General features: G+C 38.8%; 1 protein-coding gene across 2 annotated transcripts in view; it reads left to right on the forward strand.

Moving 5' to 3' along the window:
• GLP1R (glucagon like peptide 1 receptor) overlaps positions 1 to 15,770 on the forward strand; it is an 82,059-nt gene extending 66,289 nt beyond the window's left edge. For both annotated transcript variants that reach the window (XM_048937046.1, XM_048937047.1), the window contains 5 exons: positions 3,287 to 3,356; positions 3,816 to 3,904; positions 7,510 to 7,648; positions 8,522 to 8,563; positions 13,090 to 15,770. In XM_048937046.1, the coding sequence (XP_048793003.1) occupies positions 3,287 to 3,356; positions 3,816 to 3,904; positions 7,510 to 7,648; positions 8,522 to 8,563; positions 13,090 to 13,257 (508 nt within the window). In that variant the 3' untranslated portion in view covers positions 13,258 to 15,770. The remainder of the gene's footprint in view (positions 1 to 3,286; positions 3,357 to 3,815; positions 3,905 to 7,509; positions 7,649 to 8,521; positions 8,564 to 13,089) is intronic.
• The last annotated feature ends 296 nt before the right edge of the window (positions 15,771 to 16,066 follow it).

Below are 16,066 nucleotides of genomic sequence, written 5' to 3' on the forward strand. Positions count from 1 at the left end.
AAAAAAAAAAAAAAAAAAAGGCCTTTTTCATGTACCAGATAGCATTGTAGTTTAGTTTGTTTGTTTGTTGTTGGTTTGTTTTTGTTTTTTAAGCAAGAGAGAGGAAAGTGGCTTCCTCTTCTTGGTGACAGTGACTGCCTGAAAATATTGAGTAGCTTTCTTTGTGATGATGTATATAACTTCATGCTATTTGATTATTTTTTTTCTTAGATGAATCTATTTATTGGATCTTCTTATTTAGTATCCAAGCAACCCAGCCAACACTTTGTAGTCATTCTGAGGTGGTTTTTTTTCAAGCACAGTCCTTGCTGGAGAGATGCCATGGTGTGAAAATTCCATGTGGTCAGAACTGCTCTCAGACTGTATTCTGGTATTCATGAGTATAAGATCAGGGTTTTTTTCAGTGTCTTTCATAATACTGAAACAGCTCTGTCAAGTTGCCTATTCTGGTTTAAGCAATACTAGGATTATTCTATGACTTTCCTTTCCAAGGTTGACTTGGTAATGTACCATAACAAGATCATGGCCATTCTGATGTATTGCTAGTTTTGATGAAATGTTCAAAATAGGTGTAGAGAGCATGTAGCATCTGAAAGGCAGTATTCCATGGCCATATCTTGCCATCGATGTAGAAAATGTATTCAAAGTACTCACACTGAGCCTCCTACATAATGTGATGTTCAGAGCTGATTTATACTTTCTATTATGGAAAACTGTCATTCGCTGCCTTCAGCAGACCTTAAAGGGGACAATTTTGCACCTTATTGAATTTTCTAAATCTTGTATAAATATTTGTAAAATACAACAGTAAATAACCACATGCGGCAGTGTCTCTGAAAGGTGATTTCTGTGCCTTCGGCAGACATTTGTTGGAGCAGACAGGGATATCTTTCATGCTGTTTGCTGTAGCACTGTCACCACAGATGTGTGGCAGGCTGTAAATTTCGTTTGTGACTCAACTACTTACCTGGTTATGAGGAATAACTGGAAGTAGATGTGGCTAGGGTTGGAAGTTCCAGGCAATCCTGCTGTTTGAAAAAAGGTTTAGAACCTGCAAGATCTACTTGCACACTGGTTCCTTCTTTCCTTACAGGTACACCTGTGAACTCCTTTATGAATCAGTTGCTGTTTTAAAAAGTGAGCTATTTAAAAACACTTTTTGTATAGATTACGAATAAAAGTGAATACAAGGTGAGCTTCTTAATCATTGCACTCTACCTAAAGAGCTGATAGAGCAGGGTGGTTGGAACTGGATGACCTTTAAGGTCCCTTCCAACCCAAGCTGTTCTGTGATGATTCTGTGTTCTTTGTTTCTGCCTTCAATTAACTATGGGAGGAAGACAGCCAGTCCAGTATTTTTAAAAATGGAGCCATTAATCTGTATGTCTTTAAGGTAAAACATCAGTGTTTTCATTCATAAAGACTTCTAGATTGTTAAGCAAAGGCAGAAACTTCCCAGTAGCATCTGTTTCACTGGATTAATTTCCTATTTACAGTTTTGATGCTATTATCTGCCAAGCATCTTTTAAGTGGCCCTGAACAAACTGCAGGGGTAGATCCCAATCAGAATAGCTTCTAGCATATTTATCAGTGTGAAAGTCCCAGAAAGCACAAATGGAGAAAAAATAATGTACAGATCTATCAATTTCATTTTCTGGACACTTTAATAGCTGTGGCACTTTAATTGGACTCTAATGGTGTTTTTATTGCACATATTTGTATAAATTTAAAAGTAGCTAAAACTGCTCTGTGCCACAGGAAGCAAATTAATACACACAGAAATGTAGCAGAGCTAATGTTAAACCATTAAACCAGTCTCTGTCATTATCAGGAAATTTTAAAATTGCCTCTGCTTCCTCTGTAGCTAGTCAGAAAATTAGAATTCCACTCCCAGCCATGCCTGTTATCCTACCTGCCTTGAGGGATTCAAATAAAATTAATTTAAAAAATGCATTAAGCTAGATTCCAGTCACCCATAGCAATTAAGAAGTTCTGTTACTCAGATTCCAGCTCAGGTACACTGACTGCACATGATACATAAACCTTCTTTCTCAGTATCTAAAAAATAATTTAATGCAATTGGATAATACAAGCAGATCTGATTGTGTGTATTAAACTCAAGTTGAAAGAAAAATGAAATTCCTAGCCTTTTTGGGCCTCTGTTACCACCAAGGCAATTTGGAACTGCCACAGCAAAATTGCTTCACTTTCCTCTGTAGGATTTGTGTGTGTAGGCACTGTGGCATGGACTCCTACTATGCACTACACAGTTTTCTATTTTCTCTCAAGCTGACTGTCCCATGACAAGTTTAGGTGGCTTACTCTCTGCCAGTAGCACCCTAGTTTCATAGGTCTGTTAAGAAAACTTAGGGAAAACTGAGCATACGTAAGTGTAGGCAGATAAAATCTGGAGAAGAAATTTGTTCTGTGAAACAACCTGTATTTTCTATAGTGCTGTTTCATAGTTTGTTTCACAGCCTGTGTGGCTCAGAAACCTGCTGGGTTTACTGATGAAAGTTGCTGTTGAGTAATACTGAACAATGTGACAAGAGGCTAACAAAGCTGTTTCATGCAAATATTAAGTAAGCTGTTACTGCTGCAGCTTGTGAAGTGGACATGAGCACTGCTGGGCCACCTGAGTCATTGTGCACACACAGGACCTCATGGGGCTGGCTGGCTGGGGACAGCAGACAAAAGAACTAGATGCACAAAGCCCCACTGTAATGATCACTTCAAACTGGTGATCCCAAGCTATGGCTTTCAGGCATTACATTTCTTGTGATCATTCTCCTCCATTGCTTGAGGGTCCAAGAATTTTTAAAAAGAAAATGAGGCTTATGGGAAGAATGAAGTATTATAGTGCCTGCAGCATGTTACTTTCTGGACAGAAAGTACACAAGAAGTGTAGGACAGGAACCAAACAAGAAACATCTGACTCAAATCGATAGCTCTCCCCTTGCAGCCAAATGGCCTTGGTTTTAATGGAGCAAATCTCCAAAATTTATTGATGATAATTCACATCGAGTGTTGGAGGAGAGCTAGCCATTAGTGGACAGGAAAGGCAGACAAGTAGTATCCAGCTAGATTATGACAGCTGCAATTGTATAAAGCATTCAGTGTTTCTAAGAACCCAGCAAATGCATCTGTTTCCATGTCAGCATGATGTACTTTCCTGGTATCTAGTCCTCAATATTGTTTTCCATCTGCACTACTGTAAGAGAATGAGAAATGGGAGATTTTAATAATGTACTGAAACTTTTTTCTTGTCTTTTTGCATTCTGCCTAGCTGCTGGAGCAGGAACTATAACATGAATTATTGGCTGATCATCAGACTGCCCATTCTAATCGCCATTGGGGTGAGTATGGAGTGCACTCAGTACTACATCATGTACTGCAAAGAGTGGTAGTGCATACGGCTATTGTGCATGTCCAAAGGTTAATAACCTTTGAGGGCACTGACATTTTCATTCAGGAATGAGATTTTATGAAACCAAATTGGTTTCTGTTACTTGAATTCCTGACGAGTGTGACGTTTATTTTGACGTTTATTTCATGCTGTCTTCTTGTTTACTGGCAGTGCATGGTAACTAAATAGCATGCCACATCAGTACAGCTAACTCCTCTGTTTGGGAAAGCTGCAGCAGGTAGCAAGAGGATGCATTTTAGAACTTAGCAAGAAATTGAATTCTGTGGTAAATTCTTCAGCTGCAGAATAGCAGGATTCCCAGGACCTAGAAATGCATATACAACCCAACTTAGCACTTACACATACATATTTCTTGATGACTGTATAAATTCTTCTTTAATCTTTCCAGGTAAATTTCTTGATCTTTATCAGAGTTATATGCATCATCATCTCCAAGCTACAAGCCAATTTGATGTGCAAAACTGACATAAAATGCAGGTATGTTGTTTGATGGTCTGACACTTGTTACCTCTCAAAATAGAAGTGGACAAAGAGATACATGGAAAGAAGTAGATTAACAAGGATATTTAAACATCACTGACCCTGAGTAGCTTGTGTTGCATGTTGCTGTGATTGCTTGGGCAGTCAGTCACCAGTGAAACCTTCTGGTGAAGCCAGGACAATTGTTGCACCTGAATTGGAGATAAATGGAAGAGTTGATCTCTGAGCTCATCAGTTTACACTTTCACAACGCTGGAAGAAGCAGGTATTTTTTGCATACTTGCAGCATATGCAAGTACTTACGTAATTTGGAAGATAATGAGTGAGAGAAATAAAATCTTTAACTTCAATGAAGATAGTGAGGGGTTATTTTGAGTACCGCTGCTTGTTCTTATTGCTGATTTTTATTAGGACAAACTTTCAATCTTGAATTTACTAGGCATATATATGGTGTTTCAAGAGAGCACCTACTGAAATGTTCAATATTTATTTTGCAGTCATTGCCTTGTCTGTGTTATGCCTGTTATTTTATCACCTTGGTAAGATTCATAGTTGCATCACTTATGTCTACATCTTGAAGTGCATTTCTGTATTACAGTCTGAAAAATAGTATAGGAGGAACAAATCTGCTATAGGATAAATTAATGAGTGTGGAGCTACATGCTTTTCAGCTATGGTTATTTGACTTTGCTAGACTTCTATAGTAGACACAGCACGTATTTTTGTGTCATCTTACCAGAGTTGTCTTGATGTTACCTACCCTCAGAGCTTTGCGAAATTTTGGAAATCCTTATGCATGGTTGAAGTTCAAAGCAGAGAAAAGGACTCCTAATGTGCTGCACACTTAACTTTCGTTCTGAATAAACATGACCTTTTCTTCCCAGGGTAAAATTTTCAAGGTGTAGTGGTAGGCAGGCAGTTTTGCTGGCTTGGAGGCATTTGAAAGCCTGACTGTAAAATTATGCTGTCAAGGAGAAAGCCTTTATGACTTCTGCATTTAGAAGGACGGTTTGATACAGCTGAACCAGAAGTGCAAGTTCATTCAATTATTCATGTTGTATGTTCAAAAATCTGCTACTAAACAGAGAGGCTTTATCAAGAAAGAATTTATCCAGCATCAGAACCTTCTTTACTGACGAAGATTAAAGTCTTGGTAGTCCTTCTTGTGGTTGGTAGGTATAGTGAAGTTGAGGAAGTCTTCTCTACCCAGAAGAGTTCAGTTCATTGGTAGGTCTCTGATGATAACAAGACCAGAGGACATAGGTAGCTGTATGAGAATATTTTTACTCCTTCTTTTCTGCTCAGAGATAATGGAAAAGACTTGTGAAGACAGAACTGCTACTGTGAAATTTATTCTCTTATACACGACTAATGTAGGTGCCTAGAAAGTCACTAACTTATATGTAAAAGAGAAGTCTTTTGCTTTCAGACAAATTTTTCCATCTGCTCTCTTGTGTTGCCCAGATAGTGCTCATTGTTCGTCATAGCAACAAATCCCTTTTCTCTGTGTAAGGACTGGAGTTGTGTGGAAGCTTCCTTTTGCTGAGGGTAGGGGATTTTCTTCAGGGATCTTAACTACCCAGGAAGCATTTTCATAGGATTTTTCATAGCGTTCTGTTTAAGATAGAGCTCTCTAAGTATCCCATCTAGACTAATTAGCATTCATTGAACAAACTAGGGGATTGCTGTACACCTACCCAACTCCCTTTCTTTGCCCAGGCCGTGCCTCAAGAACTGATTCAGTCAGCCTCCTGCTTCTACCTCTGTCTCAAGGGAGATGGTGGTGTAGCAGAGCCTGCTTCATGAGACCTGCTGGCTAGCTACTCTTTTAAGCAAGTTCCCTCCCCTCCTCCAGTGCAGTGGCATGCCTACATCCACTAAAAATCTGCATGTCTGTAAACTGTTTAATTTCAATGGTTCCTTAGATACAGTATCTCTCAATCTTGCCCTGTGCACCAAGGATGTTGGCAGGCTAGTGGATGGCCTGACAGGAGCCCAGTGCTTAGTGTGAAACAACTCCATCCAGCAACACAGAATGGGTGCTGACTGGGTATGAAGAAGATATGGTCTTCTTTATGGAAGACCGAAGAATGCTGGAGGACAGCAGGCTGAACATAAATCAGCAGTGTGCTCTTGTGGCATTGTAGGATGACAGAGGTACATTAGTAAGAGCGTAGCCAGATCAAGGGAAGTGACAGACCCATTCCATTCAGCACCTACAAAACTACTTCTGGTGTCCAGGTTCAAGAAAGTCATTGTGTTTTGACCCTCTGTAACCCATGGATCTTGCCTCATTTTTTTTCACTAGTGTATGTCAGGGAATAGAGTAAGTGATGTAGAAGGAGTTGCTGAGAACTAGATTTATTCAGCCTGGGAACAGAAGGCTAAGTAAGGATTCTGTTGCAGTCTTCAGCTACCTAATGGTGACTATAAGGAAAATGGAGCTGGACTTCTTACAGAGGTACATGGTGAAAGGACAAGGGGCACAAGTTATTGCAAGAGGAGTTCCAGCTGTATGTCAGAGGTGGAGGAAAAAAAAAAAAAAGTTGCCTGATGTGGGAAAAGGGGCCTATTGAGGCTGTGCAGTATCTGCCATGGAGATATTTAAAACTCATTGGGGCAGAGACCTGAGTAAACCTGCTGAATTGAGCAAGGGACTTCTGGAGATTGCTTTCAACTTGATTGTGATTCATAATATCAGCTGAAAGCCCTAGAGTGCACAAGATATTCTAAGTACTATCAGCCCTGCCAGTCAAATGGTTCTATACCCACCAAAGTGTCCCATGACAGTCTGTCAGGAGACACTGGTAGTATTGACTGGTTCTTTGGCCCAGGATAGTATTTTAAGCTCTTCTATGAGGTTCAGGCACCTTCCATTCCTGTTGAGTGGCTTGTGTATCTATCAAAAGAGAGCTAAGGACTACTCTTGTGAATGGTTCCCTGTAGTTGTAAACCTGAGCACTGCTTTCTCTCCCACAGGCAAAAAATACTTTATTTCATATTAGTGTCTTTTTTTTTTTTTTTTTTTTTTTGCTAGCTGTGTCTTTGAACTTGCCATTTAATCACACAGTCACACAGTCATCAGTCACTTTAAGACAGTTTAACTGCTTTTATGAAGTCTTACACAGTTACAGTCAGTTACAGTGTTTTAAAGATTTAACACACCGTGGAGGTGGGAAGGAACAACAAGAAATACTCCATATTCCAAGGTATTTTAAAAAAATTCTAGTCCCTGGTAGACTGTTTCTTTCAGGTTATTAACAAGGTAACAAGGTAAGTTTTGATTATATTTCCCATTTACAAATGGGGAAAAGTGTACACAGGGAAACATCTTGGGGTACAAGAAGTCATGTGACCTGCTCCTAAATTGGAAAGGCCTTCTAGGCAAAATACAGCCAAGAGCTGAACAGATAGCATTGCTGACAGCAGGGGTGATGTGTAGTGGAGCAGCACTTAAAACATATTGAAATCTACCATGGTTACTTTTGAGGCTACTTTTCCTTTATTTGTTTATTTATTTATTCTTTTTTGGTTCATGGTGTGTCAGAAGCAGAGCAATGAACTATTCAGTGGCTTTGTTTCTTTTTCCTTTGTGATCCTAGGCTGGCCAAGTCTACCTTGACGTTGATCCCACTGCTGGGAACCCATGAGGTCATCTTTGCCTTTATTACTGATGAACATGCCAGAGGGATGCTGCGCTTTGTGAAGCTTTTTACTGAGCTCTCCTTTGCTTCTTTCCAGGTAGCATACATACTGGGCACATGTGGATATTTTGTGACTGCTGTTTGGTGTCCTGCTCATGGTCTCATTCCTGTTTATTGTATTTTTCAATTTAGCACTAGATATTGCAGGTTTATGACAGTGATATGATGTCATTTTTAATATTTAGTTTAGATGTTAATGTCACTCTATTTTCAATAAGTCTTACATTTCTCACAGTAAACTGGTATTCCCATCCATGTATTAAGCTCTACTCCCTGTGGGGTGCCTCAAGGCAATAATGAAATTGTCTGTGATTTCCTGTAATTGTGTAATGGTGTTGCTGAAAACAAATTTTGTGCCTTCACTTGCATTTTTGATACTCCTGAAAATCTGTGCTGTGAGAAGTAGTTGTCTACAGCTGAAACTGCATGTGAGGCAAATGTAGATTTACTGTGATTTTTATTTATTTGTTGCCTTAGGTAAAGCCATTTTTAAAATAATCTCCTTGTCTAAGGGAATCATTATTCTTCCAGTTTACCTGCTCGCCCACTCATTCCCTGTTTATCAAGCACAGAGCTGTATTTATGCTCACTGTGAATTGTTAATATTGTTTGTGGCCAGAAGACAGGTAAGGAAAAAACAGAGGGAAAGAGGTGTTAGGAAAAAATGACAGGTTGAAGAACACAGTAGCTTATTTTTCCTAAGATCGTGTGCTTTGAGACATAGTTTGATCAAATTTCTCTGCCATCAGGGCTGTCAGAGACCACCCTTCGTCTTCATCTTCCATTCTTGTTTTTCTCTCACCATGGAACATGCCAGTGTGGAGCTCAGCTCTCTGCAGCTTTGCTTGGCAAAGGACGAGAACTGCTCTGCTGTGCTCTTCTCACTCCTCTTGTTTTTTGTTGATTTCAGGGGCTGATGGTTGCAATTCTCTACTGTTTCATCAATAATGAGGTAAGAGAGACACTACGAATTTCTCCAGCTTGCACTATCAGCAGCCACTGTAGAAAAAGGAAATTGAAAGTGGTTTTGAATTGCTAAATGGTCTTGAACTGCTGAAAGTCCTACTGAGGACTTTTTTTTTTTTTTTTTTTTTTTTTTTAAATCTACTCTTTCTACAGACCGACCTCTTTACAGCCACATGGGATAACTTTTCAGACAATTCTTGTTGGAAGGAATCCAGGCATTGTACTTCAAGAATATTATCTGTAGGCATGATGTCTTGCAAGTTTTCTTGCTTACAATCGTATAGTTTTCAGTGATTTCCTTTTATTGAGACAGTTGCTCCTCTTAATCCATTCCAAAGTGTTTCTAATGTGCTTGCTTTGATTAATATTGAAGTAGAGCCATTTTTATTCTACAGCTCTGAGCAGCTCACTGGTGAGATTGTACAGTATTCATGGCTAATTCCTGTAGGGTTTAATTAAGTTTGGTTTCCCTGCATTCCTGCTACTGAAAATATCATCACTCTCATTAAAATATAGCACTGAACTTCAAGGAGTAGCAAGTTCTCCCAAAAGCTCTGGCCTCAGAGCTTTGAGCTAATGTGAATACAAGTACCATCTTAGGGCATCTGCTGAACTCCAGACCTGTTAGATGAGAATATTCTGTTTCTGTACTGCATAAACCTTTTGTGTTACCTTCTAAGTGGTCGTTATTATATATTCACTCAGCAGCCGGGTTTGCAAGGGAAGGAAAAACACTACTGACTTGGCAGCACATTATTAAGTCTAATGCAAGTCAATGTGTTTTGCATTAGTGCTAAGTCTACTTTTAAATATGACATAGTGATCCAAAATCATCTGTTGAAAGATAGACCTCATCAAGGAATTGAAATCAATGGAAGAAATGTTCTAATTATGTCATTATGGCTAGGCTGGAGTTAACAAAAAAGCAGCAGGCATGCTGAATTAAGCCCTGCAGGAGACTGTTCACTTTTGTAGCTGTGGGTAAGATTATGTTTAAGTGAATGTGTTAATTGCACCACTTATGAAAGCTAGAGGTGGGTAGCAGCAGGCTTTGCTCAAGCGTGAATTGGAAAATACTTGTTTAAAATCCTTTGTACACTTTTACAGGTGTAAATCCTGAAATTAAGAACCATCTGCTGCTGTATCATTTATTCTGATTCATTTTGGCCTCTGCTCACATATCTCCTGTGCAGCTGCAGCCAGGACCCTGGTGAATTATGTCCAGTAGTTTCATCCATGTGATACAAGAACAAAGTTACGTTCATTACAAACCCTGAAAAAAGAGTTGCTTCTTTTGACAGAACCTTCTGTGACATCTCATGTTTACAGCTCTTTTGCTTTTGTAATGTAATTCCCAGTGTGTAATCCTAACGTATTCAGTTTCATACAAATCTGACAATCTAGATTGAATTATTTAACTTGTGCCAATGCTTATTAAAAGAAGGGAAAAGAATTTTGCCAAGCTCATTCATCAACATACTTAGAATAAATCTGCGTAAAGAGTTTGAGTATGTTGAGTCTCTTCTATTTTTTTCTTGAACTCAGTTTTTAAACTCTTTTTCTTCTGACAGTGTTCCTGAAGCCTATCCTTGTATGGTTTGTATTTTTTGTCTGTGACTCAGTGACTTCTTTTCTTTTACCTTAACCATACTTCTCAGTGTTTTTTGCAAGTGTTGGAGCCAGATCAAGGACAGAAATAAAGATAGAAGTTATATTATTTCCTTTAGTAAAATTTACTTATAGAAGAACATTAAAATATGTTTGTATTTCAGTCACATTTCACCTGAAATAATTCTTCTAGTATTGCTCTGAAGCAAATTACAGGGTCTCATCGGATTGGCTGTTATCACCAATTTTCTTTGAAGACTGGGATGGGTTTAATGTGATCCATTTTTCTGCAGTGTTGCCTTCTGTAACAAATATTCTAACCAGAGAGATGCTATCTTTTTCCATCAGAATTAGTTTAAGCTAATTCAGGCTGCTTTCTGTATAATTTTCCTTCTCTTTTTGTGCCTCCTTCCTATCTCTGTGGAAATACACTTCACTCTCTTTCACCTTAAAAGAATCTGTCTTAACTCCAGGATTCCTTGATTTATTTATTTATTTTCATTACTGCTCAATCTTCATTTTCTCTTTTTACTCTGTATTCTCTATACAGTTTCTTGAACTGCTCCACCAGCTCCATTCTACGTCATTTCAGATGTACATTCCTATCACTATGATTGAAGCCTGTAACCTGCATTAGGCTCAATCAGCAGTTCTCTGTGAGATACCTTCTCCATTTTTAACGTCCATGACCATGTTTTCTAGGTTCTGCATACTTCTTTGTCTGTGAAAATTTTCTTCTTCCCCTTCTTCATGGGAACTTTTTTCTTGGCTCCCTTCTCCCTGTACAGCCTATTTATCCATGCATGGATGCTGCTAGGCTAATTAATTGGCTGAAAGATCTGTACATCAACTTCTGTGCTCAAGATATACTAAATAAATCTTGAACTATAACTTCAGTCATGTCTTCATAGCCATGTAGGCAAAATTAATTAATTAATTAATTAATTCAGCACTGAAAGCAGAGTTTCTCTTTACCCTTTTCCTTAATCTTTGGAGTGAAAACTAATATTCTGTCACCAAGACCTATTCCTAAAGCATCATTTCTGCTATGGTCTTTTGTTCAGTTCTTCCCAATCACTTCATCTCAATCTTGCAGGCTATTTGTGCCATAGCTCTAGGATAACACCTGTCATGTCCATCCAGACGGAAGACATTTCATCCCTCTGCCTGATTCTAAATACCTGCTTCTATTGCTCGTTGACTCATTCTGTCAATAAACACATTCATGTTCTCTTTCAGGATCTTTCTGTCAGTATCTAAAACTGCTTATTCCCAGTGCTACCTAACAAAACAGCGTTTCTCCATTCCCACAAAAGTTACCAATTACAGGAATGATAGTATCATCATTCTTATTCTGAAGACAGCATGGTGCTTGTATTTCACTGTTTCATTTTCTGTCTTTATCAAGTTATTCTTCCTCATTCTTATATGGCAAAGTATCTCAGACTTGCTGTCTTTTTTCTTGTGCCTTTGTGTGGCTTTTGACACAACAGCCACCCAGAATCATAGTGAAATATAGTATTTTATCTTAGCACCTTTCCTAATTCCCCATTTTATTGTGATACCAGGGGACAGATTCCACAGTCAGTAACACAGAAATGCAGTTGGCTCTCATGTGCTTGTGCCAGGACAGTACTCAGTACAAGGGCTGTAGCTCTGAGTTGACAAGCAGTGCTAGGGGTAACTAGTAAAGGAAGACAATTGGCTGTGCATACTTTGTTCCTTTTTTAGGGTTTCTTCCCAGGTTTGGTATTTAAAAAATAAACAAGTGGAGAAGAAAGTAGCTGGTTCCCTAGAAAGTTTCCTTCAGAGAATGATGGTTTCAGCAGCATGGACAGGATGACAGGCCTGTGCTGGAACTACCATTAGTCTATTTAGTCTCTTGGTGGTCAGTACCAGACCCTAAGAGGAAATAAAAAGGAACTCTCCAGAGAAGGTTCACTTGAGTAACCTACTATAGCCCACTTACTTCCAGGCAGAAGTACACACCCCAGTGAGTTCATCGCTGTAGTTGCTCTCCTGCCTTTTTCTAAATAGAGTAAAAAAGGTTCAATTTTATGTCCTCTTCCTTATGCGTTAAAAGCTAATGGAACTTCTTATTTCAGTCAAGTGGCAAGAACATTGCCCATGGAACAGGTAGACTCAAAATTCTGTTCTTGCTGGAGAAGAATAAAAACCCCAAACCATGACACAGTTTCAAAACCCTTGATGAACTCCCAAATGGATACAGCAGTTCCACAGTTTAACCCAGGACCAGTGACTGGATATAAGCCTTGTACTACAACTTCTTAAAAATTTACAGTGTCTGCAAAGAGATACTTTAATTGTTATCTAAAAGGGGGAAAGAAAGTATAGTCTTCAATATGCTAGTTCGTTAATGTATCAATTCTGAATAAATATCTTTTCCATGGAATTAGAAAAGTAAATATTCCATAAACAAAAATCAGCCAAAGAATAATACTGATTAAATGAAATCGGATACAGAACTTTAAGAATGCCTGTGGTGACAGTACTGAGCAGGAAGTCAATCTTTTCACTCATTTAATAGTTGATAAGTAAAATCAACTTAATAGTAGTGGGGCATGGAGTACACGCTGTATTGCAGATGAATACTATTTAGAAAACAATACTGAAAAATTCCTGGTGTGCTGTAGCATAAAAGAGCTTTATGCAAGTGAAAGTGAAAGTGAAAGTGAAAACCATCGTTATTTTAAATATGAAATACCCTATGATAGACTAATGAGGTAATTAGATAATTGAAGCAATAATAATGGAGGTTTAGAGCATTGCTGTCTTTCCTCAGTAGTGTGGTATGTTTATTAACTTGCCCTTTTCTAACAGAATCATTTAAAGATCTGATTACTTCTATATTCATTCCTTTTGTTTTCTTGTTTTGCTTGTTAGGTTCAGATGGAGTTTCGGAAAAGTTGGGAGCGCTGGAGATTGGAACATTTGTATGTCCAGAGAGACAGCAGCATGAAACCTCTGAAGTGTCCAGCCAACAGCATCAGTAGTGGAGGCACGGTAGGCAGTAGTGTTTACGCTGCCACTTGCCAGGCTACATTCAGCTAAGATTTCTGCAGGTGAACCAGATTGAGAACAATGAACTGTATAATGTACCTGAAAACCCTTAAATACCCAAGCAAGTGGCTTAAGTGTGTCATCTCCAGCAAGAAACTTGAGTATATGCTGCTCATTGCCTGCAGGCTGTTGAACAAAGGTTTCTAGGGAGAGCAATCTGCTAATGTAATCAACACATCAGAGCAAAAATTGATCATGTCTAAAGTAAGTTAAAAGTTTCCTCCTATTTGCACACAAGGCCTCCAGGTGTCCAAAAGTTAGCATAGCATTGATCCAGTCTGAAACCACAGGGTCAATGGCTTATTATTGTTGAGTGGGCGAGCCGAGTGATCGACTGATTAAATTACAAGGAAACTGAATATGATTATTGACAAAAAACACATGTTGACTTTTACGAGGATAGGGTAAGGTGCTATCACATTTTAGAAAAAACTTAGTGGGAGGCAGCATGGGCTTTAAGAATCAGTTTTGGAGAAAGTTTCCCAGATCTGAAGTTCAGAATATATTTACCTGTTTACCAGAAAGGTGAAGAACAGCATCTTGAAGGTCTGTAACTGCAGCAGGTAGCATGGTGTATATTCCTGAATGTTCTTTTTAGACTTTGCTTTAAAGAAACCAAAACAGCTATCTATTAGGGAACCTATTCTGATATTAATAGATGTGTGTCATCTCTACTGACAACAATGGAAATAACCACCAAACGCAGAGCCCTTCCGCTTTTATATGGTACTCTGTCTCTCCTTAGGTATGGATAGGTATGGGTAGGTATGAACACAGACAGGATAATGACTTTTGCTTCAAAACATATTCCTTCAAAGCTGTACTCTGCTTTCTGTGGGTGCAAACACAAAGAAGTCAACCTGCAGTTACAATTGGTCTTACCAGACTTCACTGACTTGGAAGTGATTCTGTATTTACAGTGTGGGCTCACTTTTGTCTCTTCTCTAGCCTTGTACATTTTCTCCAGGCACCTGAGATACCCGCAAGGTGTTCTACTCAGGGTAGTGGAAGGCTGAACTGTCAGCACGGCAGACAGTTCCCAGCTGTGCCCAGGGCCTGGGCTGTCCACCTGTTCCAGAGCCTGCCCTCAGCTGGGTTCAAAAATTACCCCCCACCACTGCATCCTCAACACAACGGGCTTTTGTTAGTTTAAAACTGCAAGGGCTCTTGTAGAAGAATGCATCTACGCTGCTAATTATGCTACCCTTGCTGATGTTTACAAGAGTTGCTGGGGAAAACGAGGCACTTTTACAAGCAGACCTTGGTCCATTGCCTCACTTAATAACAAGTGTTATATATCTTTATGCAACTTAGATATACATCTCCACTTTACAGCTGACAGACAAGATGCTGAAGACTAGGTCTGAGAACATTCCTGCCCATAGCCTTCTTGTAATAAGAGTGGCTTCCATAGCCTAGCAGGTATACTACTCAGCAGAGATACTTTCTAGTCCCTCTTTGCACTTGAATCCACATCCCTTATTGCCAAGAAAGGAGACTGGATATAATTCAGCATCCTTCCTGCCTAAAGCTAGATTGCTTTGCATGGAATAATTTAATCTTTGTATTAGAATTCAAATTGCCAACAGGTTGGATTAATTTTATAATGAGCAGATTAGAATTAAATTAGAGAGGATAGGTTACCTTCTTCTGCTATAATGCTTATAATTGAGCTCCAGGGAAAAGTCAAGACACATTTGTAGAAATCCACCACAGTTCTCAGGCTGGCTTGCGTATGCCTAGCACACTGGCTTCTACACAGGCCATTCCCAGGCTGTGCCTTTATAACATTGGTTGCAGAGCTGACCTTGGAATGAAGTACCTCAGGCTCTTCTATAAATTTAATACCTAGATTCTACATTGCATCACCCTTAATACAATATCTGACTACTACATATGTACATTAGTCACTGTTCTGAAATATAATTAATTAGCTTCTTGTATGCAGAGTATGCATCATTTTTCCACTTAGCATCTACATTTGATTGCATTGTACGGGAAAAGCAGCAACATGAGAATCACTGGTAGGTGAAAAGGTACCAGCTACAGGTAAAATCTTAATCTATATAACACACACTAGAGGGAATAATTTCATTCATTAATATTCAAGATGGGTGCTAATTTTTCAGGGCCCTGCTTGATTGTGTGCAAACCCAGAAAAAAAGTTTCTGCCACTTGTGCAGCTGTTAGCAAAATTTGTTCTGCTATGGCAATAGGAAGCTATATGTGTAACACGCTATTATGCTGGAAAAAATATACACAGTGAAGGATAGACATTTGTGCGTGCGCTAAGAAAGCTGTATTTTGTTGCTGTCACAAAGTTTCCTTCTACAGTTTGATGTGCTTTGGAGCCCTGAGGCTTTTTGGCCTTTCCAGTCACTTAAGAACTGAGGGCTTTGGGCCCATACGAGTATCTGCAGCACCAGTTGTCAAATTTACCTTTTTAAGTTCTGGCTTGTTAGAATATAAGTGAAGAAAAAAAAAAAAAGAAAAAAAAAAAAGAAGTGTGATGATCTCAGACAAACAGCTTTGGTGCATTTTTCTTCCTCTCCAATTAAGCTCTCACTTCTTTGTCTCCCTCAAGAACTAGTGAAGGGAATTGCCATCAAAGCAGAACTATAGTAGTACCACACTTTGAGAAATACTTCAAGGCCTAAAAAATTATTTCAACGTAATACTTCATATCTACTTCAGTAATATCTTTTACAAACCCATGTTGTTATTCTTGCCATCTCTATTTCAGAATTTATACTGTGCATTTATTTGAGTAACATGAAATAAGAAAAGCAACAGAAAGCAC

Source organism: Lagopus muta, chromosome 2 (genome assembly GCF_023343835.1).
Source record: "Lagopus muta isolate bLagMut1 chromosome 2, bLagMut1 primary, whole genome shotgun sequence".
Taxonomy (NCBI): Eukaryota; Metazoa; Chordata; class Aves; order Galliformes; family Phasianidae; genus Lagopus; species Lagopus muta.